This window comes from Dendropsophus ebraccatus, chromosome 13, assembly GCF_027789765.1.
Source record: "Dendropsophus ebraccatus isolate aDenEbr1 chromosome 13, aDenEbr1.pat, whole genome shotgun sequence".
In the NCBI taxonomy this organism is placed as follows: domain Eukaryota; kingdom Metazoa; phylum Chordata; class Amphibia; order Anura; family Hylidae; genus Dendropsophus; species Dendropsophus ebraccatus.
This window is the reverse complement of record NC_091466.1, coordinates 73,923,176-73,950,817: the sequence shown is the minus strand read 5'-3', so window position 1 is coordinate 73,950,817 and position 27,642 is coordinate 73,923,176. Positions and strand designations below refer to the sequence as shown.

General features: G+C 43.6%; 1 protein-coding gene across 5 annotated transcripts in view; it reads left to right on the top strand.

The window, feature by feature from the left end:
- TTBK2 (tau tubulin kinase 2) overlaps positions 1–23,939 on the top strand; it is a 68,166-nt gene extending 44,227 nt beyond the window's left edge. For 3 of the 5 annotated variants that reach the window (XM_069950926.1, XM_069950925.1, XM_069950927.1), the window contains exons 7-16: positions 1,268–1,333; positions 1,586–1,678; positions 3,133–3,258; positions 5,221–5,378; positions 7,016–7,232; positions 8,974–9,185; positions 9,272–9,851; positions 11,546–11,794; positions 13,647–14,818; positions 16,353–19,166. In XM_069950926.1, coding sequence (XP_069807027.1) covers positions 1,268–1,333; positions 1,586–1,678; positions 3,133–3,258; positions 5,221–5,378; positions 7,016–7,232; positions 8,974–9,185; positions 9,272–9,851; positions 11,546–11,794; positions 13,647–14,818; positions 16,353–16,833 — 3,354 coding nt within the window. In that variant the 3' untranslated portion in view covers positions 16,834–19,166. Of the gene's footprint in view, positions 1–1,267; positions 1,334–1,585; positions 1,679–3,132; positions 3,259–5,220; positions 5,379–7,015; positions 7,233–8,973; positions 9,186–9,271; positions 9,852–11,545; positions 11,795–13,646; positions 14,819–16,352; positions 19,167–20,615; positions 20,683–22,853 lie in introns of those variants that run through there. The other 2 variants (XR_011359597.1, XM_069950928.1) reach the window with 2 other exon arrangements.
- The last annotated feature ends 3,703 nt before the right edge of the window (positions 23,940–27,642 follow it).

Genomic DNA, 27,642 nt, shown 5'->3' with positions numbered 1-27,642 from the left:
TATCGTCCATCTAATCTATCTTTCCTTGTACGACACCTGGTAATAATATATAGTAACCCTCCTCCACGGTATTGGCACACATAATGGCCGTGTATGCCAGCACAAAGCGTTCTCATTTGGAGGTTTGATATAAATAACAGCAGAGAAAGCCGCGCTGATTCCTCTCCCATCGCTGCTGCTGCTGCTTCTCTAATTATTTTTTAATGAAGAATGAATGTGTCAGGCGGCCGTAGTGTTCCTGTAATTACTGATGCTCCATCCCGGGGGCCCGCAGCTCTTATGAGGAGAATGACTTACCTGCTTGTGTGATATGGGCTGCGGGATCATTGTACATAGATAAATGTGGAGTTTATGTAGCTGCGCTCATGTATGTTCATGATGTATAGATGTTTTGATGTCCCTCACAAAAGGAAAGACACCTGTCCATCATGCAGGTTGTATATCAATTAACTTAGGCTAATTCTTTTATCAGCTCTGCAGCTTACCAGGAGACAATGCTCTTTGTCATACAATTCAGTCAGTATAATGCCACTTTGTAGTTAGAGAGGTTTTAGTGCTGTCAGGAGAGCTGACTGTACAATGCAAGCAACCCCAGGATTTCCTACTACTCAGTGTGGAAACACAGCAGCTGTACAAATATCCAGTGAAGGGAGACACCTAGTTGCTATATGTATAAAGTTGGTTTAAACATAAGAAAAAACAACCTATAACTATACTTATTGGTAGGATGAGACCCCCGACCAACCAAAACTATTGACTTGTCCATGTAACATGTCAAAAGTTTTTCTCCATGAGAAATTATCCTTTTGAAACTACTGATAAGCTTGCCCTGAGCCGTATCCCTAAGGCATCATGGATCCGTCGGGGATGGATGGCTCATAGAGTGTCAACCAAGGGCCATGTGTAGTTAAGCACTGGGCCACAATGGAGCCTGGACCACAGTTCCTTTATTCTATGTGCAGCTGAGGCGGTGTGATGCATTAGGGACGGGACCACCACCCTCAGAGCACCGGCCCGCTCCGGCTCTCCCCATGAAGGCAGTGCTCTGCGGTCACGCCACTCCGGTGCTCCTCACTGCAGAGCGTTGGATGAATATTTGAAAGAAGGGGCGGCGGGGCACATCGGTGCACTGAGGGTGGTAGAGTGCCGCCTCAAGTGCTCCAAACAGTATCTATAAACCTGTACCCATTGCCAGGACTGAAAGCCTTCACTATAATGTTGCATTGAATTGCTGCGGGTATCTAATTCATACATTTTTTCCTCTCAGCCTCGAGCTGTTGCTGGATTTCGTGGAACGGTTCGGTACGCATCTGTCAATGCACACAGGAATCGGGTGAGTAGCCGGCGGCATTGCTTCGGTGTGCCATATGTCCTGCATTAGGTAAAAGCGTACTTATAGTCAGTGGCCGCTAATTTAAAGGGGTTTTCATCGACAGGATATTGATAGCTGCGGGTTGTGTATAATTCTCTAGGGGGCGGTGTAAGCCGGGTTACACATACACGGGTTATACTATATGCTGCGCATGTTCTGGCCGTTGCTTCTTCCAGTTTCAGGTCATTCATAGAGTTGTGTGTGTGTTTGCAGGAGATGGGCCGTCACGATGATCTGTGGTCTCTCTTCTACATGCTGGTGGAGTTTGTGGTTGGCCAGCTTCCATGGCGGAAGATAAAAGACAAAGTACGTGCTCTGCCTTAGTCATCCATCCGCTCCAAAGTTTACATAACTTCTTAACATGCAAATCTGTCACCTTATCAATGATAAATCTGCCTATGAAAGATTACATTACATTGCTTCAAATGGTCACGGCATGGTAGATGTACAGAAGTAGCTGAGGAAGAGAGGGAGGGGGGAGCTGATGCTCAGGCGTTACATCGTGAGGGGGGGCAGAGATGGTTTCCAGCTGGCCGGGAGCGGATACAGGAGAATTATTACCCAGATATTCTCAAATAATTTTGTCCTATCTTAAATTATGCTGGGAGGTTTCTCATTAACCAGAATCCAAGATGGCTTAAAGGGGTATTCCGCTCAGGTAAAATACACATAGAATCATAGAAACTTACAATTCCTTCCATACATCTTGTTATCTGTTCAGTTTCCTTTCCCCAGTTTTGAGCTGCTGCTTTCTGAAGACACAGAAAATTGTGTGAGCTGTTCACTCCGCCTCCGCTCTGATTTTGCTCCTCCCTTCCGAGACAACTCATGTAAACAGTGTGCCTGGCCGGCTGTCTCAGCGCTCTTTAGTGCAACTTGACCTCAGATTAAACCTCCCAGCATTACAGAGTGCAGAGACAGCCGGCCAGGGACACTGATTACATGAGCTGTCTTGGAAGGGAGGGGGAGATGAGAGCGGAGACAAAGTGAAAAGATCACTCATAGTTTGCTGTGTCGTTAGCAGAAAGCAGCATCTCAAAACTGGGGGAAGATGACAGACAAGATAATGACTAGTAAGGAACCAATTGTTGGTGTTTAGGAGGGGGATGATTTATATTGATTTTAATTCCATTACTTAAAGGGATATTCTGGCGATTTTTATTTTATTTTATTTATTTATTTTTTCTTTCAAAGCAACTAATTTTATGTAGATTTGTAATTTACTTCTATTTAAAAATCTCAAGTTTTCTAGTACGTATCAGCTACTGTATGTTCTGTAGGAAGTGGTGTATTCTCTCCATTCTGACACACTGCTCTCTGCTGCCACCACTGTCCATGTCAGGTACTGTCCAGAGCAGTAAACTTCCTGCAGGACATACAGCAGCTGCTAAGTACTGAAAGAGTTTATATTTTTAAATAGAAGTAAATTACGAATCTGTATAACTTTCTGAAACCAGTTGATTTGAAAGAAAAAGATTTTCGCCTGAGTATTCCTTTAAATTTTTGGTTCAACATTTCATTTTCAGAGAACAAAAAACATATTCATCCATCTATCCAGTAAGCAGGGTTATCCAGGGATAGTAAAAGCACAGCTACTTTCAAGCACAAACAGCACCACCCCTGTCATGTATTACTAAGTCTGGATAACCCCTTTAAATTTCCATCTACGTATATATTCAGTATGTTTCCCATCTGTTAGTGTCTCTTTTACCCTCCTTGTCCTCAATACTCTAACAAGAATTTTTTCCCCCCTCTTATAGGAACAAGTGGGTTCTATTAAGGAACGGTATGAACATCGACTTATGCTGAAGCACCTCCCCTCAGAATTTCATGTATTTCTTGAACACATCAGTGGCTTGGACTACTTCACAAAGCCAGATTACCAGGTAAGAAGTCGCTCGGGAGGACCTGTCCTGTCCTGGTCTGTCTCATAGCCCATTGGCTCTGTGTAATGCTGATTCTTTTCTGAAATCCATCAAGACCTCAGAAAATACTGGACGATTATTTCATTGCCGTCACTTGTTTTCACGATTAAACACATCACTCCCCAGCGAGAGATATTCTTGTGGTGGATCTACATTTAGAATTAACATAATTGTAAATCCTTCTAACTTACTAAAAATTACTCTTTGCCCTGGAAAAAAACGTCTCAAAATTCTTGGCCTCTAGGTATATTACTCTGCTGCAATCTTTTATTCACTGCCTGTTGTTGGGGAAAATCTGTCTCTAGTTACAGATGTGTCAGGACAAACTAAAACAAAATGGGGGCAGGGCTTAGCATGTGCTATATGTAGGAGTAAATCATGGCTTTCCTCTTATCTGTGACCACCCATAACATTCTGGGCAGCTATCCTTTGTGCAGAAACCAGTTTATTTACTGCATTGTAATCACTCCTCCTACCCCTTGGCGGTGGCAGCAGCAACAGTGGCGATTCAGTGTATAGTGTACACTCTTTCTTGGTTTACTGCTGCTGTTTTTTTTTTCTTTCTGCTCAATAATCACTTTATAAACCCAGTACATCAGTAACCCCTTCTCCCTCCACATGCCATTTATAGTACTGTATAAATCCTCAGCCCAGCAGGTTGTCGCTACTCTTGAGGGTCACGCTAACACAACCAGGCAGGTTCATGAAACTCTTTTGAACTGACACTTTCAGTCCTCGGTTACAAGTAGGAGTTAAGAAGGTGATAAGATGCCACATGTAAATTTACCAATTAAGGGTATTCTACTCTAACTTTTCAGATGTTGTTGCCCATAGTGAGATTAACAATTCCTTCCATATGTGTTATTATCAATCTCCTTCCCCCAGTTCTGAGCTGCTGCTTTCTGCTGAAGACACACAAATCTGTGTGTAAGCTTTTCTCTCTGTCTCCCCCTCCTCCCCCCTCCCTTCTGAGACAGCCGATGCAAACAAGTCCCTGGCAGGCTGTTTCTACAACCTTTTTTGTAGTGCTGGGAGGGTTAATCTAAGGTCAAGTTGTTTATGAACCCCCTGTGATAATCTAATCTAATAATCTAATAATATCCTGGTAGGGCTGGGCGTTAAGGCAAAAAAAAAAATATATATTTTTTTTTTTTTGTGTGCTAATTATCATGGATGTAGTAGTAGAAGTATAGTAGATGAGGACTGTAGTAGTAGATAAGGAGGTGGCAGGCGTGGGAGTAGTAGTAGCAATAGTTATGGGACTAGTAGTATTGGTTACTATGCAAAACTGCTCCCCCTGCAGGTCAGAGTGCACTTTTTTTTTCTTTTTTTTTTTTGAAAATCAAATTTGCCATTAAAAAAAAAAAATGTAATTAATTTTCAAGTTAAAGGCAAATGAATTGAATAAATTTCATTAATCGCCCAGCCCTACCTGCTACATTACAGAGAAGCTAAAAAGTTGCAGATAGGGACATCAGCCGTCGCAGAAGGGAGGGGGAGAAGAGGCAGAGAGAAAAGCTGACACACAGATTTGTGTCGCCTCAGCAGAAAGCAGCAGCTGAGAACTGGGGGAAGGAGACTGAATAGATAATAAGTATGGAAGGAATTGTTAGTCTCACCATGGGCAGCAACATATGAAAAGTTATGTTTGAGCTGAATACCCCTTTAATGCATTCATTTATCTCATTTTAATTGTAGAGGAATAGACCAGTGTTGCCATGGACAATCTGCAGAATACATTCTACATTGTCAGAACTGTGTTCGGCCTCCTCTTATGTCACAGATCAAAAGGCATCCAGAGCCAGAGCAGCATTCACCGTGTATCTTTGTTTCATGTCACTAGAAGCATCAATGAGAGCGGGTATAGCGGTTCCTAAAGACAGATGTGTTTATAATATATTTGTATATATTTTTTCTGTACAGCTTCTTATATCCGTGTTTGACAACAGTATGAAGACCTACAGTGTAGTGGAGAGTGATCCGTTTGACTGGGAGAAGAGCGGCATGGACGGGTCTTTAACTACCACAACCACATCAACTACTCCTCAGCTTCACACTCGCCTGACCCCTGCCGCTATCGGGTATGTGCCAGAGTTATTTGCTGTATAATTACATACATGTAACTAGTGGTTGGCCATGTCCTCATATAGTAACAAATCAGCAAGTGACTGTGGGTTTATATATTCTAAGTGCTCCTGTCATTTACCAAACTTTTAACATACTAGAAGTTTTGATTGGTCGGGGTGTGGGTGCTGAGACAACGGAGTACTTCTCTTTATTTGCTACTTAGTTTACCAGAAAATGTTATCAGAAAATTACATTATTTAAATGTTTTTATGTTATATATTTTTAAAGAATTTTAGGTGTTGTGGTTTTTTTTGTTTTTTTTTTCAATTTTCCATTTTTCTGTCTAAATTATAAAATAATCCTGATATTTTGCAGTTTTTATTTCCACCTCTGGGGCTAAAACTAAGCTGAGACTTCCTGTTGTGTCTGTGGTGATAAGAGCGTCATGTGACACCAGTAGATAGAGGAGACAATAGCAGCTCCCTGTGGAATGACCTCTTCACAGGTCACAGAGCGCGCTCAGTAATGTTTCACATTCATATCAAGGGGACAGAGTCTTTCTATTGTCGTCTATGTCCATGAGTCTCGTTGTAAATCATGTCACTAAATGCTGTTAAAACTGTTTAGACAAGATGGCAGCCTCCATAAGAATGTACAAACAGTGAAATAGATAAAAATTAAAGTCAGAAAATAGAAATAGATTATAATAAAAGAACAAGTTTTAGTATCGGACTCTAATCAGTAAAAGAAAATCTAGATGATACCTACCCTTTAAAGTGTAAAGAGCTCATCCCCTGCAGTGTGGGGAGAGAAGTGCTTAGCCGAGTGCTTTAAGACTACAAAAAAATGACCATTTTCTTCTAGAGACAGCACCGCTCTTGTCTCCAGATTGGGTGGGGTCTGTAATTCAGTTCCATTGAAGTGAATAAAGCTTAATTGCAAACCTGGAGACAAGAGCTGTGCTGTCTCTGGAAGAAAGCGGCCATGTTTTTGTAGCACTGGAGAACCCCTTTAAAGGGGTTATCCAGCGCTACAAAAACATGGCCACTTTTCCCCCTACTGTTGTCTCCAGTTCAGGTGATGTTTGCAATTAAGCTCCATTTACTTTAATGGAACTGAGTTTAAAACCCCACTTAATCTGGAGATGGGAGAGGGGGAAAAGTGGCCATGTTTTTATAGAACCCCTTTAATGCCTGGCCATTGGGCATTTTGGGATCGGGAAGTGGAGAACATCAAGAATCAACTCTGTAGGAATAGCAGTGTTGGAGGATCAAGAATATAAGAACTTTTATTTGCACTCTGCTAAAGCAAGCAGTATATAGAATATATATAATAATATAGTATATAGGATAAGTGGGACTCTCATAGACTTGTATTGCAATGCAAGTCTATGGGGGTTCTTCAGTTCTATATACTGTTTATTTTTGCTGTATTATTTTGTGACATAATGGTTAACTTTATTACTATTTTGGGAAATTCAGACCCATGTTCCCTAATCACTATATTGGCCCTTAAAATGAAGGGGAGAGGTACATTCCTTTATACTATTATAGGTAATATTATAGGTAACACATGTAACTCCTTGTCAGCTTATAATAATAGCAGAGATGATCAGACTGTTTGTACTATTTAACCTGTTTTATCTGCTTAGAATTGCAAATGCCACCCCTGTCCACGGCGATCTGCTGCGGGAGAATACAGATGAAGTGTTCCCTGATGAGCAGCTCAGCGATGGCGAGAATGGCCTTCCCATCATGGCCTCTCCCGAGAGGATTCCAGGATCACCGAGTCACCAGCGTCCCCAGGAGAAGGATGTCTGGGAGGAGATGGACGCCAACAGGAATAAAATAAAAATGGGGCTTTGCAAGGTATTGGGAAAATAAAGGTTCTTTATATACTATGTATACGCTATACATATATACTATAAATATACTATACTATACATTGTACATATATACTATACTATACATATACTGTACTATACTATACACTATACATATATACTATACATATACTGTGCTATGTACTATACTATACACTATACATTATACACATATACTATACTATACACTATACATATATACTATGTATACGCTGTAATAATTTTGTATTTATTGATAAGCACAATCCCTCCATGTAATAGAACACTGAAGGTGCTGTTTAGCGAGACTTGGCTAAAATAATTAAGAAATATGGTTTGGCACAGGCCCTATTAATTAAAATAGGAGTCGGGAACAGAACTTGTCGGGCAGCCTGATCGCCAAATCTGAGCTTGCGTGTCTCCCCACCACACTGTGTAGAGTATGGGGCAGCGCATAATGGAAGCAACTCCTTAGAGGGAACCAAAAAATGGGTATAACACTAATGAAGCATGCTGCTACATGACCCAGCACACTTCCCAAACATATCCATGTAGCCTGCGTCCCTGCCTGGTATAAAGAGCAAAATCACATTTATAAAGTCCTGCACTCTATGTATATAAGCTCCATTTAGTCATCTGGCGCCTTGCTTTCGGTAAGTGTCAGGGCTGTAATCACTCCCCTCTGAGCGTCACCTACTGCCAAACCTGATGTTCCTTTTCACGGCCATAAATGTACAGGCAAGGCATAAAAAGGCCCATCGCCTGCCGCCATCCCGTTGTCCTCTACTGCCAGATGTAGAGCTGCTCACAGTCTGCTGTCATCCCGTTACCTGACCTGCTGCCATACCGTACGCTGTCCCTGCTGTGCTGTACAAGTGTGCTGTGGTGAGCTCCCCCTTGTGGCCGGAAGCTGCCCTACCGTACGCGGTCCCTGCTGTGCTGTACGTGTGTGCTGTTATGAGCTCTCCCTGGTAGCCTGAAGCTGCCATACCGTACACTGTTCCTGCTGTGCTGTTAAAGTGTGCTGTGGTGAGCTCCCCCTTGTGGCCAGAAGCTGAAAATAAGACCTAGCACATCTTCAGGAGTAAAAATTAATATAAGACACTTATTTTCAGGGAAACATGGTTCTTGCTGAAAGGAAGAAGCCCAGATAACTAGATGTGCCTTATTTACATAGAGTGCAGGACTTAATAAATGTAATTTATCTCTTTATACCAGGCAGGGATGCCAGCTACATGGATATGTTTGGTAAGTGTTAGGTCATGTAGCAGCACAGTTCATTAGCATTATAGACGTTTTGAGTGATTTTAATGCATTGCTTTCACTTTAAAAACAAAAAAAAACAACATTTGACATGTCAGGGCCTTGGTTTATCGCCAGTTAATGGAGCTGACTCCTCCAAAGAGACTGCTAGAGCATCAACTCAGAGGGCGAAGCGCCGCGCTGCACTCATCTCCCGACTCCATTATGCAGCCTGTTGGGATCTGAACATCCTAACACCAACCATTTAAAAATTTTGACATGACTTTTTTTTTTTAGTAAAGTGAGCATAATGCGTAAAACGGTCAAGTTTTATTTCCACGAATTCTCACTTTTATATTTTGCACAGCACCTAATCCCTCTGTAGATTTTACACAATTATGATGGCGGCTTCATATAGGGAGCCGACCGCATACATTGGCCTCCATAATAACACCATATATAAAGAGCGCCCATAGGTGACTTCATACTCTCGGTCATGTTCTCAGGCTGCCACAGAAGAAGAACATAGTAATGGTCATGCCAACGGCGTTCATAATGCTCCAAGCCTGGGGTCTCCCGTGAGGGTTCGTTCAGAGATAACGCAGCAAGACCGCGACGTTCCTCTTCTCCGCAAGTTACGCACTATACACAGCTTTGAGCTGGAGAGGAGGTTGACACTGGAATCAAAGCCCGACGCTGACAAGTTTTTGGAGAATTGGTAAGCTTGGATCTATGTATGGATGCTCTCCTCCTGTAAAGCTTGATTTTTTCTTTTATACATGTTTTTTATTTATTTTTTTCAAGTGCTGAAAAGATCCAGAAGGATCCAAATGTGAAAGATGCCCAAGCGGCTGATGGGTCTTCCCCATCTCCCTCCCAGCCAAGAAAGACCATGGTGGCCTCTACCAACCCTGACCACCTCTGGCATTATGATGATGAGTATGTGCCGGAAGGTTCCAAGCCAGGGTCGGCCAGTTCCCCGGAGCACTTGGAGGGCGTAGTCAGCAATGGGTTTGTAGCGGTAAACCTGAGCTCCTGCCGGCAGGAGGTTGATTCTAAAGAATGGGTCATCGTGGATAAAGAAAGGGATTTAAAGGATTTTATGTCAAATGGGAATAAAGGTCAGAAGGTCACAGGAAGCCCATCAGAAGAAGAACCCGAGGTGTTACAGGTGCTGGAAGAATCCCCTCAAGATGGACCTCCAAAACTAGGCTCCTGGGCAGATAACAATAAGAAACCGGAGGCAGGGATTGAACTTGATATCATGGTTACTTCAGGCCCTTGTATTGACAGATTGGATCCTATGGCAGGAGCTGCCGGCCAGCTGCTTCCCGCAACACCTACCAGCCCCATGGAGGCGCAAGCTGAAGGGGCTATCACACCGGTAAGGAGCTTGTCCCTCTTCTTCAGTCGGCCATTTGTGCTGCTGATTAATCTCATGATCTCCTTGCACTTTATTGATTTAACTAGCTTTTTGCTACGCTTTCTCTTGCTAACCTTGCTGGATTTGCTTGGCACTAACTGCAGGGTTTCTTTTCATCCTAATTTTTATCTTCAAAGTCTATAGTAAAATGTCCCTTTATGTGGAAGCACAGCAGATGATTCATGTTAGGACACATACACCTATAACATCGAGATCAGGCTTAAACACAGTTATGTCTCTCTTTTTTTTATAGCTTCGCTGACACTTGTTATGCTAAGATTACAAAAAAAACAGCGCCACTCTTGTCCTCAGTCTGTGAGTGGTATTGCAGCCCGGTTCCATTGAAGTGAATACAGCTGAGTTAGAATACTGCATACAGCCTGAGGACAAGGGGTGTAGCTGTTTATGGAAGACACCAGCTATAACCCTAGATAACCCCTTTAAGCCATTTTCAAGCAGGATATGGGCAAATTCTTTATTATGACGGTGAGCCCGCACCTGACCTGCCAGTATTGTAAAGCCCTATAAGATCAAGAGACCTTGCTCCAGCATGGTGGGGAACCTTTGGCCATCCAGCTGCTGCAAAACTTCAATTCCTGGGCAGCCAACGCAATGTCTGTGGTCCAGGCGTATTGGGAATAGTAGGTTTGCAACAGCTGGAGTGGTAAAAGTTCCCCATCCCTGCCTTAGGGTGTATTGCACTGCCCGATATTCCAGATAAGCGAGTGTCAATCTGCTAGATCAGTGCTCACTTACTTAGCCTTTTAGCTTGACAATCGTACAGCAAGGGCTGTGTATATGTGTGTATAATAATAAACATTATACCTACCTGTCCGTGCTCCCTGGTGTCTTCCTGGCTTCTCTTTGCTCCCTGCAGCCACCGCTGCAACTTCTGAGCCGATCTCTGAAGTGACAGGCTGCTCAGCCAATGGCTGGCCGAGACTGGACAACACCTTAACCAGTGATTGGCTGAGTGACCTGTCGCTTCAGAGACCGGCTCAGAAATTCCACCGGTGGCTGGGGGGACCAGGCAGAAGCATGAAGAACATCGGGGAGCACAGACGGGTAGGTATGGGTATGTTTTATTACTTTTTTTTTACACATTCATCAGCTCTCAGCTGCACGTCGCTATTACACGTAGCATTGTGCACCGGGGACCAATAGGCTGGATTTAACGACACGATCAGCCGATGATCGCTGTCGTCAGCTGATCGTTGTCTTTATTACACAGAGCCTGATTCTGCAGATTATCGCTCCATGTCATTTGACGCAGAAATACGTCTATATTACGCTTGTGTGAAACTGGCTTTATGCGGTATATAAGATGGTGTGTATAATGACAGGCAACATGAGGCAGTAAGGACCAGTGAAGCCTTATACATCTGCCCTCTGTGTACCCCTACAATATTCGGGGTGGAGGGTATTGGTGATTGATCGGTAATTCGATAAAAAATTTTACTTCTTTCTTTTAACTTGCATGAAAAATAATGGAAGACAATAGAAATCCGCGACCCTGCATCAGGCTGGGTCGGGGTAGTAGAATTTTTTCCTTTTGCTTGCTGCACATCCTCCTTTTTTTCTGCTATGATGGCTGCCGGCCTCTTCATACATTTATTTCATATTGTTTCCCCCCCCCCCTCACATCATATTCACAGCTTGGTGCTTCTCACATCCCGTTCTCCTCTACCTCAAGACCTGCTAGCAATCCCATGTGCTTCGCCAGCCCCAATACACCTCAGTCGAGTCGTTCAGAGTCTTCACACAAGAAAGAGATTGGCATCCCCAAGAGTCAGTCAGCCGAGAGCTGCTCCTCTTCCTGTCGTTCAGCCAGCCGCAGGAAGCTACCTGCCATTCCCCAGGGTGGCGCCAAGTACCCCAGTGTAATACGAATATCAAAGTCCCAGGTGAATGAATGGATATGTCCAGAAGTCGCTGTCACATGTCACATGTCAGAGTTTTTGTATCCTCATTAATAACTGTGGCGTTCTGTTTGTTCCTTACATTCTGTCCTATTATAGGACTGAAAAAAAACAAATGGCAGAGGGACCTTTATTCCTCGTTCAGCTCCTGGACCCCCTTGCTCAGAAGAGTTTTGGTTGGCCATACAGTTTAGCTTTATTTTACACTGTAGTAGTATCCACTATTCCTAAACATGGACACATTGGGTTAATTAGAGTGAGACCCTCATCCATGATGTCTGGGGGTCACATCCCCTTTACTGGAAGCCAAAGTGTCTGCATTTATCCTAGACAGTAGATGCATTCAGCCTTATAATAGGGTAATATGATCTTTTTCACTAGTTTAAAGGGGTAATACATACTGAATCATCCCCCCCTCCTGGAGACTAATAGTTCCTTCCATACTTATCTATTGTCTCCTTCCTCCAGTTTGGAGCTGCTGCTTTCTGCTGAAGACACAGAAAGCGTGTGTGAGCTTTTCTCTCTGTCTCCTCCCCCCTCCCTTTTCATCATACCTAAACAGTGTCCCTGGACTGCTGTCTCTGCACTCTGTGATTCGGGAAGAGGTTAATATGAAGTCAAGTTGCTGATGATCTCACTGTGATTAACCTCCTGGCGTTACAGAGTGCAGGAACAGCCGGCCAGGGAAATTGTTTACATGAGCCATCTCTGAAGGGAGGGGAGACAGAGAGAACAGCTCACACACAGTTTTCTGTGTCCTTAGCAGAAAGCAGCAGCTCAGAACTGGGAAAATGAGACTGCATGGATAATAACATGGAATGAATTGTTAATCTCCAGGAGGGAGGTATGATTCAGCATATATTAAACCTGAGTGGAATACCCCTAGTAGGAATTAAAAACTTTTTTTTTTTTATGCATTGTAGTTGCAGACGGTTCCCGTCCAGCATACAAAATCAGCAAAGTGTTTGTAGCTGAATTGTTTTCTAGAACTTAAGTTAAAGGGATAGACCTGGTGGTGTACACTAGTTCCCCGTCACTGGTGCCTTATGTATCTAGTTTGCTGTATAACTTTTAAGAGTTTTCATTTCACATTTAGGAGTATTCTGGAGAAAATATATTTTTAAATCAACTGGTATCAGAAAGTTATTCAGATTTGTAATTTATTTCTATTCAAAAATCTCCAATCTTCTAGTACTCATCAGCTGCTGCATGTCCTGCAGGAAGTGGTGTATTCTTTTCAGTGTGACACAGTGCTCTCTGCTGCCACCTCTGTCCATGTCAGGAACTGTCCAGAGCAGCAGCAAATCCCCATAGAAAACCTCTCCTGCTCTGGACAGTTCCTGACATGGACAGCAGAGAGCACTGTGTCAGACTGGAAAGAATACACCACTTCCTGCAGGACATACAGCAGCTGATAAGTACTGGAAGACTGGAGATTTCAAATCTGCATAACATTCTGACACCAGTTAATTTGAACACATGTTTTCCCTCCGGGGTACCCCTTTAAGACCAGTGTGTAAATTCCCCCCGTTAGACTAGGGTTCCTTATGACTTTTGATTCTGTGTTATTTTCCCGGGAATACATTGCTCAGGTGGAGTTGGGAACGATTATCTATTATGTTTTTTGATGTTGGGCTTCTACATGCCTTTATTTGTTTATTGCATGTTTTATACTTTTCTGTGTTCTTGATCCCTTATAACCAAGTGAATTAACGTTATTTTAAGTCTCAGACGCAGCGTTCTGTTAGGACTGGAGAAACGAACACATAAGATCCCTAAAGCACATTGTTAACTCTCACCGATTCTCTCTCTTATTTTACCACCTCTGTACGTTTAGATGACGATCCCTCGACCTTCCGTCACATCGACGCAATCCGCTTCAGAAAGCTTCCCTTGTGGACCAGCCTTAGAGAAACGAGAACGGGACTCCAACGTCTTAGAAATGTCATCGGCACACGAGAATCCAATAGACTACGGGACGGCCGAAGACGCCATTGTTACTGCTGCTAACAAAGGAAACCTGGCGTTAGATCTAGATAAGCCTGGTCAGAGCAAAGACCTGGACTCTGGCAGTAAAGACTTAGTGAATGGTTATGATGTAATGCCAAATGAGAAGAAAAGCGTCGAGACTCCGGTACATTCCCATTCAGGTTCTCTAGGAGAGGGCAAATCTGAACACAAGAGTTTGCATCCCCCCAGACTTTCTCCCGGACAGTGTAAAACCCCCGACGGTGCACCTACTGATATTCACGACTCCGCAAAGACCAGAACTTTTTGCTCTGTGCCAAATGAACACTCAGATCTTCAAGAAATAAAGTTGGAAACTGTTTCGGGTCCACCAAACATTGATGCGGCAGTGCCTACAGCCACTCCCCCCGAAAAGATTCAGGAAAATGGGTATCACAAAGATAAAAATACAGCCTCCGCCAATGGCTGCGTAGAATCTGGGATACTTGACCAAGTAAGCGATAATGATCAAAGAAACCTCAAGAATGGACAGCTTGACCTAAGCGACGGCTCTCAGCAGTCCAAAAAGGACCACGCAAAGTCCTCTCTTCCAACTCGACATAGCAGGATTCCCGTATTGGCCCAAGAGGTTGATTCTGCATCAGAATCGTCCTCTCCGATATCTGCCAAGGAGAAGCTCCTCCTGAAGAAGGCGCATCAGACCGATCTTGCCAGGCTCTTAATGGAGAAACGACAGATTAAGTCTCTATTCGGTGACTTCTCAAGTGCCTCTGACAAGTCTGTGGAGGAAAAGACCTCGCCACCAGCTGTACGTCTATCTGAGGAAGAAGTCTACTTCATTCCCAGAACAGTCTCTGAGTCTAACGTCCGGCAGTCCGAAGACGGATCGGTTACGTCTCACAGCCCACAGTCTAGGAGAAGTAAGATCCCTCGCCCCGTATCCTGGACAAGTAATGATCAGATCAGCAGTGCTCCTTCAACGCCTTTCCTTCCAAGACCACCACCTGGAAAGCCACCCACACGACCTGGAGTGGAGGCACGGTAAGTGAAGCTACTGGACCACTACCCTAAAGGAGAAGTCCGGCGGTTTTTAAAATCCCGGCGCCCTGCAGGGGGAAGGGTTAAATTGACTACAAGTACTAACTTACCTCTCCTCGCGTCTGCAGTAAACAACGGCAGCAGCCTCGGGACCCCAACCGGATGTCCTTTTCCCGCGGATTGTGATGATGTCACAACCCGAGGGCCTGCCCTGGCTGCTGAACTGGCCGCCTTAGGCTGGCTTCATCAGCCGGGTTGTGGACAACCCCTGAGATCCGGAGTCTGGTGCAGGTCCTGCAGCCGGTCACACCGCTTACCAAGTGCACAAAGTTAGTAATTGTGATCAATTTCCCCCCTCCCCCTGCAGGATGCCAGGTTTTAGAAAACACCAGACTTCTCTTTTTAAAGGGATTTTTCCATCGGAACTGATATAATTTATACTTATGATATAGTTTATCATAAGTATATCATAATTTGCTGATTAAATTAATTTAGCAAACTTGCCTCCTTCCCCTGATATGCTGCTTTTTCCCTCGCATTCTTGACAGCTGGTTTTCTAGGTTACTGTCACCACTCTGCTCTAAAAGCAGTGTCTGGATGGTGGAGATATAGCTATAGTATACATTTTTCTATATATTATATGAATATATATATGTACATCTACATTATGGTTATATATACACCAGCCAGACCACTGTTTTTAAAGCTGAGCGGTGGGCTCTAACCTAGACAACGAGCAGTCAAAAATAGGAAGAAAGAGAAGCACTACAGGAGAAGATGGCAAGTTTAATTATATTTATTTACAAATAGAACTATATTAGAATAGAGTACTCCTTTAAGGCCCTATTACATGGGCAGGTTACCTGTCAGATCAGGTCGATATCACCCTATATAATATGGGATGTGCCACCAGCGGCCGATTAAAGCGGAGAACAATCTAGTGATCATCTATCTGTGTATCTATAGGCTCAGTATACCAGAGACAGACAGTCTTGGAGATCGGGGCCCCCTTTACAGCGCAGCTTAGGGCCTGTAATATGGCCATTGGGCTGATAAATACCGGACACTGTAGGGAGCCACATGGTTACTTTGCAGCAGTAAGACTCCAGGGAATATGGGGAATGTTAGGAAAAGGTTGTGCAGACTCCAATTGGAACTCCGTTCATAAGGCCACAGTAGATGATCCAATATAGTATGGAGCATGGGGCTTCAAACTGCAGTTCTCCAGCTGTTGCAAAACCTCAATTCCCATCATGCCTAGACAGCTAAAGCTTTCTATTTGGCTGACCGGTCATGATGGGAAATATAGTATTGCAACAGCTGGAGGGCCGCAGTTTGGACACCCATGTTTTGGAGGATGGAGGGCATTTATTGGGGTCATCCAGCATTAATGCTGGAGTCATCATTGTCCTTGTGTTGAATTGAGGAATGATTTTTGTATGGCTTGTAGGGTGTATGGAAGTATGGTGCCCTGTATTGTTTCGGGACAACATAATTGTACTAACGCTTGTTTTTTTTTTTGTCTTCTTTCCTGTAGCATACGCAGGTACAAAGTTTTGGGGAGCGGCAACTCTGATTCAGACCTGCTCTCTCGTCTTGCTAAGATTATTCAGAATGGGTCTCAAAAACGCAGCTCTTCCCAATCCAAAAGCCCAGGTTCCCCCCACAGCCCCAAAACTCCTCCCAAAAGCCCTGTGGTTCCCCGACGAAGCCCAAGTGCTTCCCCTCGCAGCTCCTCTTTACCCCGTACCAATAGCTCTTCTTCATCCAGAGCTGGAAGGCCCCATCATCATGACCCCAAAAGCTCATCTCCGTACGTGGGCCGTAGCAAATCCCCACCAACCCTCTCCGGTTCTTCTTCTTCAAGGCGCTCCTGTCAACAGGATTATTGCTGTGGTAAACAGAGCAAGAACTTATCCAAGGGACCAGGGGGCACTCACCACTCTGCAGGGAGTAAAACCAGTCGCGGAAAATCCTCTGTCCGGGAGGTCAAAGTATCCAGTAAACTGAGCAGATAGTAACCAGGCTTCACAGCCGGAGATCTACCCATCCTCTCGTAATGCATGTCGTGTACGTCACTGTATATTTCTAATGAAAATCCAAATCAGTGTTAGTTTTTATGTTCCAAAAAGACTTGAAAACCCTTAGTTACGTCTTTGTCATGGGAGGAACGTCTGAAGAACCGGTTCCAGTTGTGGGAAACAATCAGATGAGATGGTGGGGTGTAGGGCTTAGGGGAGTTGCGGCCCAATCTTTCGCAGGTGGGTCTGCTATTGATGTTCAGATGAGATGGGTTCATGCGGAAGCCGGAGCAAAAAAATTTTTACCCTCGAAACTTGGCGACTAACATGGTATTGAGATATGCGAAAACTGTTAACATTGTCTAAGTAGCTTCTAAAAATGGTCGATATGCTGCAATACCGAATCGGAGAAGCTGTGATTGTTAACTAGATCTTCTCCTTAGGTTGTTCATTGGCTATCTCTCAGTTTGGTCACGGTATGTTAGAATTCTCGGACTATTTTTCTATGTTACAGGTACGATCCCTTTTTTTATTAGGTTCTGTTCACATCTTTGATCGGGAGCTCTGTCGGGGTTTGCATCAAGCTTTCTGCCACGTGCGATGACAAGACAGGGCAATACTTAGCACCCTTCTCGGCATAAAAAATACCGCAACCCTGACTGGCCTCCCTGAAGCCGAGGGCTGAAATCTGATCTGTCACCTCTTCATGGCTTCTGGTATCTCTAGCGTTTGTGTGAACAGAGCCTTATTATTTTTCAAGGTTCATCGAAAGAAGGTTTTATAGACAAAGAACATCCGATTGGTTGGTATAGGTTACAATACATTTACCGGTGCTGAGTTACATAAATCCAGATATTTAAAATACTATGGTTGGGGTTTCTGTACCCTTAAAGGGGTTGTCCAAGTTTAGAACAACATGGACGCTTTTTTCCAGAAACAGCACTACTATTGTCCTCAGTTTGTGTGATATTGCAGCCGAGTCCCAGTGAACGTAATGGAGCTCAGGGAGGGGGGTGCTGTTTTTGGAAGATAATTTTAGTCCTGGACAACCCCTTTAAAGGACCTCCCTCTATTTGTTGAATGCCCTTGCAAATGCTTGGAGGTCATTGGGTAGAAGAAGTAGTAGTAGTAGTAATGTGGATTTCTTTGAGTGGAGAGCAGAGGCATGCAAGCCCTCCCATAGAGATGCTGTCTGACACTGAAGCAGGCGGGATTCTGCCCTATTTGCTCAGTGTGAACATACCCTAAGGCTCCATTCACACGGAGTAAAACTGGCGGAGAATTCCGCCGCGGAATCCTCTATGGGAGGCTTGCGCGCCTCCTCTCTTAAGAATGCACATGTCCATTCTTCAGCGGAGAAAAAGGAGGCGCCCAAGCCAGTCATTATGACACGGAGGCCGGTGGGATTCGCCAATTTTACTCCGTGTGAATGGAACCTGAGGAAGGGATTTAAGGCGCTCAGGTTGATTAAAAAAAAAATTTATACAGGCAGGCGAGTATGGTTTATTTTTAAGGCAATCTGAGCCCGTAAATTTTTGTTTTTCAGCACCGGACAGCCTGTTTTAAAGGGAATGTGTCATCAGAAAGGGAACTATTAAAATCAAATTTCTTATGAATTTTTGGTGATCTATATTATAGAATTGGCCACTTTATTATGTATGGTTCTTGCCGTTTTCTCTCTGGCCACTTAGTCTAACTAACTCACTTAGCTGTGACTTGTTCTGTGACATTTCAGCTGTCTCCTCCTTATTACATGCAGGATTACATTAAAGGTGACCATAGTCTATAGATGAGACAGGATCACAATAGGTGATGGTCAGAGCTTCTTATTCCCCCTACCTTCACAGGCCACAAAGCATGCAGAGAAAACTCTCCCCTTAGCAGACAGCAAGTGCACTGATCCTATATTTCCTATGTCCATGGGGCTGCTGTACAGCATATGACTAAACAATGAAAGCTGAAGGCTTTCCCCTTAATAATTTACCAAGGTATGTAATGAAATTTTAAAAAAAATTCAGGTAACACATTCCCTTTAAGAGAAAACGGGTTGTCATTTTTTTTATACATTCTTTTTTAAAAGGGGTTGTCCAAGAACCATAAAACATGTCTGTTTGATTGCAAACAAAAAACACAGTGCTACCCCTGTCCTGAGCTGGCATTGAGCTGCAATACCCAAGCCAAACTGAGGAAAAGGGGGACGCTGTTTCTACAACATGGGCCTCTTGCTGTTGCAAAACTACAGTTCCCATCATGCATGTCCAGGCATGATGGGAATTGTAGTTTTGCACCACCTGTTTGACACCTGTGTACTAGAACAGGGATGGGGAACCTTCGGCCCACCAGCTGTTGCAAAGCTACAATTCCCATCATAGCTTTAGCTTTGGCTGTCCAGGCATGATGGGAATTGTAGTTTTGCAACAGCTGGTGGGCTGAAGGTTCCCCATCCCTGTTCTAGAAGAAAGTGGCCATGTTTTACCAATCTTGCATAGGTCTCGTCTTACAAAGAAGGTCTGGATTATCAGATATCGGATTACTGGACTTTCACTATGCTCCTTACAGCAGAATCCTTTACACTTGGAGGGACCTGAGATTTTTTATTTTTATTTTTTTATCACTGTTACAGTATTCATTTTTTTTATTATTATTATTTATTTTATTTACTGTGACAAATTCCTCCATGATTTTATCCCGTCTGTGGATTCTGTTTACACCTATTCGGAAGTAAAAAAAAAAAAAAAATCAACCTTAATAATAACCATTGATGCCGGTGCTTGAAAAACTATGGAGTGGTTGCCCCCCCAAAAAACCAACCTGAGCCGGCTCGGGACCACGACGAGAGGCCATGGCATGGCTGAATGATGTTCTGCAGGGGCCACATACATTGAATGTATGTCTGACTATGCCTATATACCCACAGGCTTATTATTTTTTGGTGTATGCAGCTATTTGCATGATGCTTCTGACCTAGAAACCTCCTCCGCGCATCACAATAACCAGTGGCTTTTTTTGCTACACAAATGGCTTATTTAGGATATACAAGGGAAAATGTTTATTTTTCTTAAAGAACTCCTTCTAACTTGTGTCTGCTCTCCTCTTGTAGCCATGAGCTTTTTAACCTCTGCTGTGCTGGAGGGACATTTGCTGTTGTCTATAGCACTGCAGGGAGGGGGGGGGGGGGGGGCGGGGGTAACGTAGGCGACATTACAAGCGCAGGGTTTTATAGCCGTCCGATCCTGAACAAGCTGCAACCTTCTCCCTCATCCCGTCTTCTTCTTTGTATTATATTGTACAGTAGGTTCGCTCACTATAACTGCATGTTCTAATACTAAATTATATTCTATATAAAAATGTATAAATATATATGTAAAAAAAAAAAACTATAGGGTACGGTAAAGACATATCGCATACTCATTCTACATCTGGAGACTATAGCGCCTCCTTTTTACTTTTGTGTGCCTGAAAAAAAAAAAAAAAAAAAAGTTTCAGCCTTTTGTCTCAATGGAGGAGCCAATCAATTCCCAGCATGGCAAAGTTTTTTTTCTTCCACTCCAAAAACAAAGGGTCGGCGATAGATGAATTTTGTTTATATGTTTATGTTTGTTTGTTTTTATTATTTTTTTAATATTTTTATTTAATTGTATTTATAAATGATGTAAATGTTCTGTGAATATTATATACTCGACCAGTGTTCTTCGGTATATTACATGCAGAAATGCCAATGGATTGCCCAGCTTAAATTTATTGAGTTTTTTTTATCCCCCCCCCCTCTCTCTCCATAGCACCCCATGTAGAGAGTGCCTTATGTTACTGTCAGTCTGATGCTGCTGATGTCTCCGTGAGTGTCAGGTAGGAACGACCGATCCATTACAGGCCTAGTCAAAAAGGCTTGGTTCAGAAAAGCTCTGAGATAAATTGCTAACGGGGAGTCCAGGACAGCTGTCCAAGATTCCCAGTCGAGTGCTTCTTTCAGGTGTATGTGCATTTCCACAGCATCGCATCTTAACCCTTTTGGGGCCAAACAGTAAGCAGCAATCTATATATAGATTGCAGCTTACTGTAGAGAAGCAGAGCACCTGTCAAATTGATAGGTGTTCTGCACCTCTTTAACATGGTTAAATAGCTGTGTTGGAACTTTGCGATAGATCAGTGGGTTAACAAATTATCTGACGTATTTTTTTTAAGCCAAAGCCAGGAATGGATTTAAAAAGAGGAGAAATCTCAGCCTTTCCTTTATTACCTGTTCTCTGTCTACAGTCCACTCCTGGCTTTGGCTCCAAAAAATCTGTCTGTTGGTGTAATAGGGCCCTAAGGCTATTACAGCATTCAACACTGCAGCAGGCACTTTACACATTTGAACTACAGGACAATCATTGTGTTAAAGGGGTATTCCGGCCGGGAGGGCTTTTTTCACTATGACCGGGGAGAGGATGGATGAAAGCAAGAAGTCCACTTCCCTCCCTGTTTCCAGAGCTGGGTCCTACATCACACTGCTCCAGTCGCTGGTCTCCGGCTACTTCCTGGTCTATGATGCGGCTTAAGACGGGATGTTTCAGGCCCGCTTGGCCATTCAGCGGCAGAGGCGGGACCTCACTTCTTACGCTGAATGGCTGAGCGGGCTTTAACTGCCACGCCTCAAGCCGCATCATAGACCAGGAAGTAGCCGGGGACCAGACACCACAGCAGCGCATTGCGGGACTCATCGCTGGAGGTAAGTGGACGTTGTTGCTTTGATCCACCCCCTCCCCAGCCATAGTAACCTGCCCAGAGTACCCCTTTAAGGATATTAGGGATAGGGCTTTGCGTCTTTGCCATTAATTGGCTTGTCACTAAATTGATCATTTTCCTTTGCTTACTATTGTGAGCGAACCCAATATTAAGTGTCTACTCACTAGGTCTTCTAAAAAAGTGTAGTTGCAGTGTAAAGCAGGGGACACCAGCAGCCGGTCCTGGGGGAGACCAGAGGTGTATGTATCGGACTACCTCACACTCCTGATAGAACATGTAGCCAGGCAGCCAATAAATAGTAGATAAGAAGTTATTACACTCTATGGGGGAGATTAATCAAACATGGTGTAAAGTGAGACTGGCCCAGTTGCCCCTAGCAACCAATCAGATTCCACCTTACATCCCTCACAGACTCTTTGGAAAATGAAAGGTGGAATCTGATTGGTTGCTAGGGGCGACTGAGCCAGTCTCACTTTACACCATGTTTGATAAATCTCCCCCATAAAGTGAGACTGGCCCAGTTGCCCCTAGCAACCAATCAGATTCCACCTCTCATTCCTCACAGACTCTTTGGAAAATGAAAGGTGGAATCTGATTGGTTGCTAGGGGCGACTGAGCCAGTCTCACTTTACACCATGTTTGATAAATCTTCCCCTATGACTTTATAAAAAAGCATCTGCTTTAAAATAACATCCTCTAAGAAGGAGGTGTAATGGGGAAACATAACTTTAACCTGGACAAAACATTTCCCGTCACACTGAAAGTGCAATCTGCAGGCAGCGTGTTATAGAGCAGGAGGAGATGAGCGGATTGATGTATCGTTTTTGGTGGAAAATTCGTCATTTAGTCATGCAAATCTCTGTTCATTCTGGGCTAAGTAGTCATGTGGGCGGTCCTGCACGGAGACTTATGACTGAGTCGGACCGCCTATTTGACTGCTTTGTTGATTTTAGGCTAAGTAGTCAAGTGGGTGAATAGACGCACACTAAAAAATGGTTATCAATCCCTGGCTAGGACCGCCCCCTTGACTATTTAGCCCAGAATGAGATTTACAGGGATATAGGACAAGTTATCCTGCAAATTTTTCCATAAAGCTATATATCAATCTCCTCAGCTCTTTCTCCTCTATAAGATGCTGCCTCCGGCATCTAATGTGGCAGGTTCCCTTTAAGGACTCATCCTTATACAACAGAAAAGTTGTCTAATAACACTATATACAAGCAAAGTTACTTTGCAATAATGTGAACAATCTTTCTTTTTCTTTTAAATAATTTTTTTTTGTTTGTTTTAAGATTGGAAATGGCCATCCTGCGGGCTGGCAGCACTGGCTGTGATGTGAGAAGTCTCAGTGTTTGGCTGACTGTCTGTAGTCCCATAGCTGTTACTCTTGAATGTAATTAAATGTGAATTTCTACCTGAATCTCGAGACTTTGGAGTATATGTAATATCTCGATACTAGGCCTACTTTTTTGGTATGTGAGAAAGTATGGTGACTTTTTTTTATTTTTTATGACCCCATTTCCAGATAATATAAATATGTAGATAATAAGGGTGTGTCACGTGTAAAGGATAATGGCGCTGTCTTATAATAAGGTTCTCTTTGTTGCCCATATCGACCAATCACAGCTCGGCTTTAATTTTTACATTGTTCTGGTAAAATAAAAGCTGAGCTGTGATTGGTTTCTATGGTCTGCAAAGGTAATCTTGCTATAAGACGATATAATAAATCTCCCTTTATGTTTTTAAGCTGTTCTGTTTTTTTATGAAGGTTGTGCCTTCAGTTATACAGAGAAATGATTACAGTGCATAGTTATGCACAATAATCATTTTTCCCCATGACTTGGATAACAATATGGACCATTGTGCGCTGCCTAGATCTGTGCACTAGGAGATGGAGCCTCTTAAATGGGTTATCCAGAATTAGGAAAAGCACACCTTGCTTGTAAAAACAGCGCCACCCTTTCCTCAGGTTGTGTGCAGTATTACACTTCAGCTCCATTCAATTCAATGTGACTGAGCTGGAAAACCCCCACAGCCAAACCAAGGCGTTCCAGTTTATTTGAAATAAATAAATAATAATAATAGGAAGAAAAGAAAATGTTCTTTGACCTCCAGTCCTATTTGTTGCTACATTAACAAGAGCCTCTAATATGCCCCCCCCCCATAAAAAGTCATTATTCTGCCTAGTGTGATAAATGTATGTGTGTGTATATGTATATATAACATTTATTATTATTATTTTTAATTTTAGATATTATCCTTTTTCACTTTATTTGAGGTACTTAAGGCTTTTCTGTGACTGGGGCTCCGTCTTCCATCACTGGAGAAGTTACATATGCACTTTGCTTTTTTTTTTTTTTTTTTTTTTTTTTTTTTTTTGCAACTTTAATTGCAACTGTGACCTAACTTTGTTTTTATAATTGCTGCTATGTTGTATTTATTATGTTTGTAAATTTTAGAGCCTTTTTTTTTTTTTTATTTTGCAGCAATTTATTTGAGCTTTTAACTGTGTTATTTACATAGAAATAAATAATTCCCTGTTTCCAGCTCCATAAATAAAAATATTCATTTAACTGAATAGGGGTTCAAATATTAATAATAAAAAAAATTTCTTCCCAAAGGGTGCGTTCACATGTACAGGATCCGCAGCAGATTTGATGGCCCAGATTATATTTGCTTCAAATCTGCGACAAATCCTGTACGTGTGAACGCACTCTTAAAGGAATAATCCAGATAAGAATGCAGCTACTTTCTTGCATACACAGCGCCACCATAGCACTCAGGTTGTGTGTGGTATTACACTTTAGCTCCATTCACTTCAATGATACAAATATGAATTATTTTAATACCCTTTTATCTATTTCATTACTACTAGAAATAGGAGTGAATGGACTAGAAACTGCAGGGTTGTGGGGTGTTTAAAGTGACTCTATACCCACAATCTGTCCTCCCCCCCTGCTGCCTATCTGCTGTGTGTGTTTGTACCCTAAAAGTTGTTTTTTAGGACAATAACTGCATCCCCTGCCGAACGGACCCAGGACAGATTTTGGATTAAAAGCAGCTATCCGAAGGTACAAGTGGTTTGGGGGGGGGTCAGATTGTGGGTACAGAGTCACTTCAAGGGTAGCTTCACACACACTGTATAGCAGCGGATTTGATCTAAATAACTGAACACAGCATTAAATCTGCTGCGGATCCTGTACGTGTGAACGCACCCTACAGGCGTTTGTTTGTTTTTTCTTTATTTTTAATTCATGGAGTATCCTCAGGATAGACCATTAATATGTGATAAGTGGGGGGTTTTGACACCCAGCACCCCCAAAGATCAGATATATAGCAAAATGGAATGATTGCATATAGCGCCAGACATTGCATAGTGGCTATGCATGGTTACTGCAGCTCAGCTCTCGTAATGAATGGGAGATAATCTGCAATAAGCCAGCAGTGCTATTATATATACAGGGGTGTCTGCTTCTGGCTCGATGACCTATCCTGAGACCATCAATAAGAAAAAGTTTTAAAAACACCTTTAAGTTCCTAAAAATGCCCAGTAGACTTTCCCCCCTTTTTTCTCCAAAGGGGGAAATTGACATTACTGTGGTCTCCTGACCGTTCCAGCATTCACAGGGTGGTAGAACTGAACTGTGACCGGCCATGTCATCGCAAGAGGCTGTGCGGACCCCTGCCCATACAGACTGTACCCATGTTACCGCGAGGGCACAGCTAAGATGGTGTCGTGTGTGTTACCTGGGGCCAGACGCATCAGGTCGTGTATGTACCAGAGGGGCGAGGGAAGAAATCCGCCATTGTTGGCCATCAGTAATAAAACAACGTAAATGTAATAATCAGGCTTCTCCTACTTCTTCTCAGCTTGGATTTGTTTCTTTTCTGAGACGAGAGGAGACCCTGCCACTCAGTCAGATCTGTGCTTCTTTTCTGTTATTTACCCTGAGCGTGTAAAGAGGAAATAAAAGATTATTCAGCATATGGTGGTGTTATATCTATGTACCCAAATGGAACAGTGACTATAGTGGTGTATGATTGGCTGGGGATGACTCTATCATCTGTCTCCTCTATCATCTTAGTTTCTGTCTCAGGTTTCTGCCGTCTCTATCGTCTCTCTGTCATGTCTGACTGTCTTTGTCTCTCTCATACAATGTGGTGTTTTATATGTACTGAAATGGAACCATGAAGATTTTAGTTTATTAGTGGCTGTTTTATTTTTTTTTCCTTTACATCAGACTCTATCGTCTGTCTCTTCTATCATCTCCCTCCCCTCAGTCGTAACAGTCTCTGTTGTCTCTCCCTCTCCTCTGTCTCTATCATCTCTGTCATGTCTCCTCTATAATCCGTCATATGTCTTGATCATCTTCATCTGTCTGTCTCTATCACCTGTCTGTCATTTCTGTCTGACTGTCCATAATCTATCACCTGTCATCTCTACCTGTCTCTATCATTTGTCTCTGTCATCTGTCTCTATCATCTGTTATCTTTATCATTTGTCACTATCATCTCATTGTCTCTGTCATCATTTCATCTTTGTCTCTGTCTTTCTGTCTCTATCATGTGTCGGCTCTGACTGTCACTACCATATCGATTTCCTGTCATCTGTCTCTATCACTGGTCATCTCTGTCTCTATCATCTGTGGTCTCTTCTGCATATGCGAGATGTAGATAGGCGGGCTCTTCTATGTATTACATGATTGCACGTTCCTCCAGCTCTTTAAAACTCACAGGGAGCAGTAGAAGCTGGGGCCGTTCTATGGCCGTTCTATACAGTTTCTCAATGATGTCTCCAGTGATGCAATGTGTTTCCATTGGCTCCAGGATCTCTTTCAGAGTATACAGATTATAATAGGTTATCTTCTGTACACAATACGTGCAAAGAGAATACATCCAGGGCCTACAGTGAACACGTCATAGATGGGTATAACTATAAACCCTGCATAGGATCATACATCATACATGAGCACACAGTAATCTGGCCGTTCTTTGGTTGGTATTTTACCAAAACCAGAAGTGGATTCATAGCAGACCTCTGTGGAAAGCTCCCTCCCCACAGCACAATGGAGATACACTGCCCCTCTACTGCAGATTTAAAACAATGAAAAGGTAAGTGGCTACTATATATATATATATATATATATATATATATATGTGTGTGGGTAAATGTGTAGCAGGACCGTGTATTGAAGCTCTACACCTCATTGGCCATATTTCAGACCTGCACTAAAGTGTCTTGTGGGGTAACCATATATCACTATATACTACTGAGAAGTGTTTCCCACCCAGCAGGACAGTCCTAGATGTCAGGAGGTCTTCCTGTCCCAGAGTCTCTGACTAGCGCTGCTTCTCATCTGCATCAGAGTCATCAGGATTGACCTACAGATGTAAAGTTACACCTGACTGTCTGCAGTGTGATAGATATCACCACAAGCCGTGTGCCCTACTGTCACAGCCGCGGCGGCGTCCCGCGTTCCGGGCCGCCGCCGCGACCGCTTCCTGCCCCATGCAGCAGCCGGTGTCCATAGTCAGGGACCCGGCGCTGCTATCACCTCGGCCCCTGGGGGCGCCTCACCTCTCCACGCTCCTGTCTCCCGCTGTGCCGGCCGGCGCGCGCGTCCCCGCCTCCTAGGGCGCGCGCGCGCCGGCTGTCTCAGATTTAAAGGGGCAGTGCGCTCCTAATTGGTAGTTGCACCTAATCACTTCCCTATAAATCCCAGCATGCCCTGTCCCCTGGGTTGGAGCCTCTACATGCTTCCCATAGCGTTTGGCCCAGCTCCCTGTTGTTCCTGTGTCCTGTCCGTTACCTGGTCCCGAGTCCCTGTTCCTGAGTCCTGTCCGTTACCTGGTCCCTAGTCCCTGTTCCTGGTTCCTGCTTCCCGTCTCTCTGCTGTTCCTGTGTTCAGCCTGTCACCTGCGGTACGCTTACACGCCACTGTCAGTACCTGCTCCTGTCACGCCTCGCCTGCCGTCACCAGCAACCAAGCCAGGGGTAGCGACCTGGGGGTCGTCTGCCGCAGCAAGTCCATCCCGCCTTGCGGCGGGCTCTGGTGAAAACCAGCGGCCCCTTAGACTCCG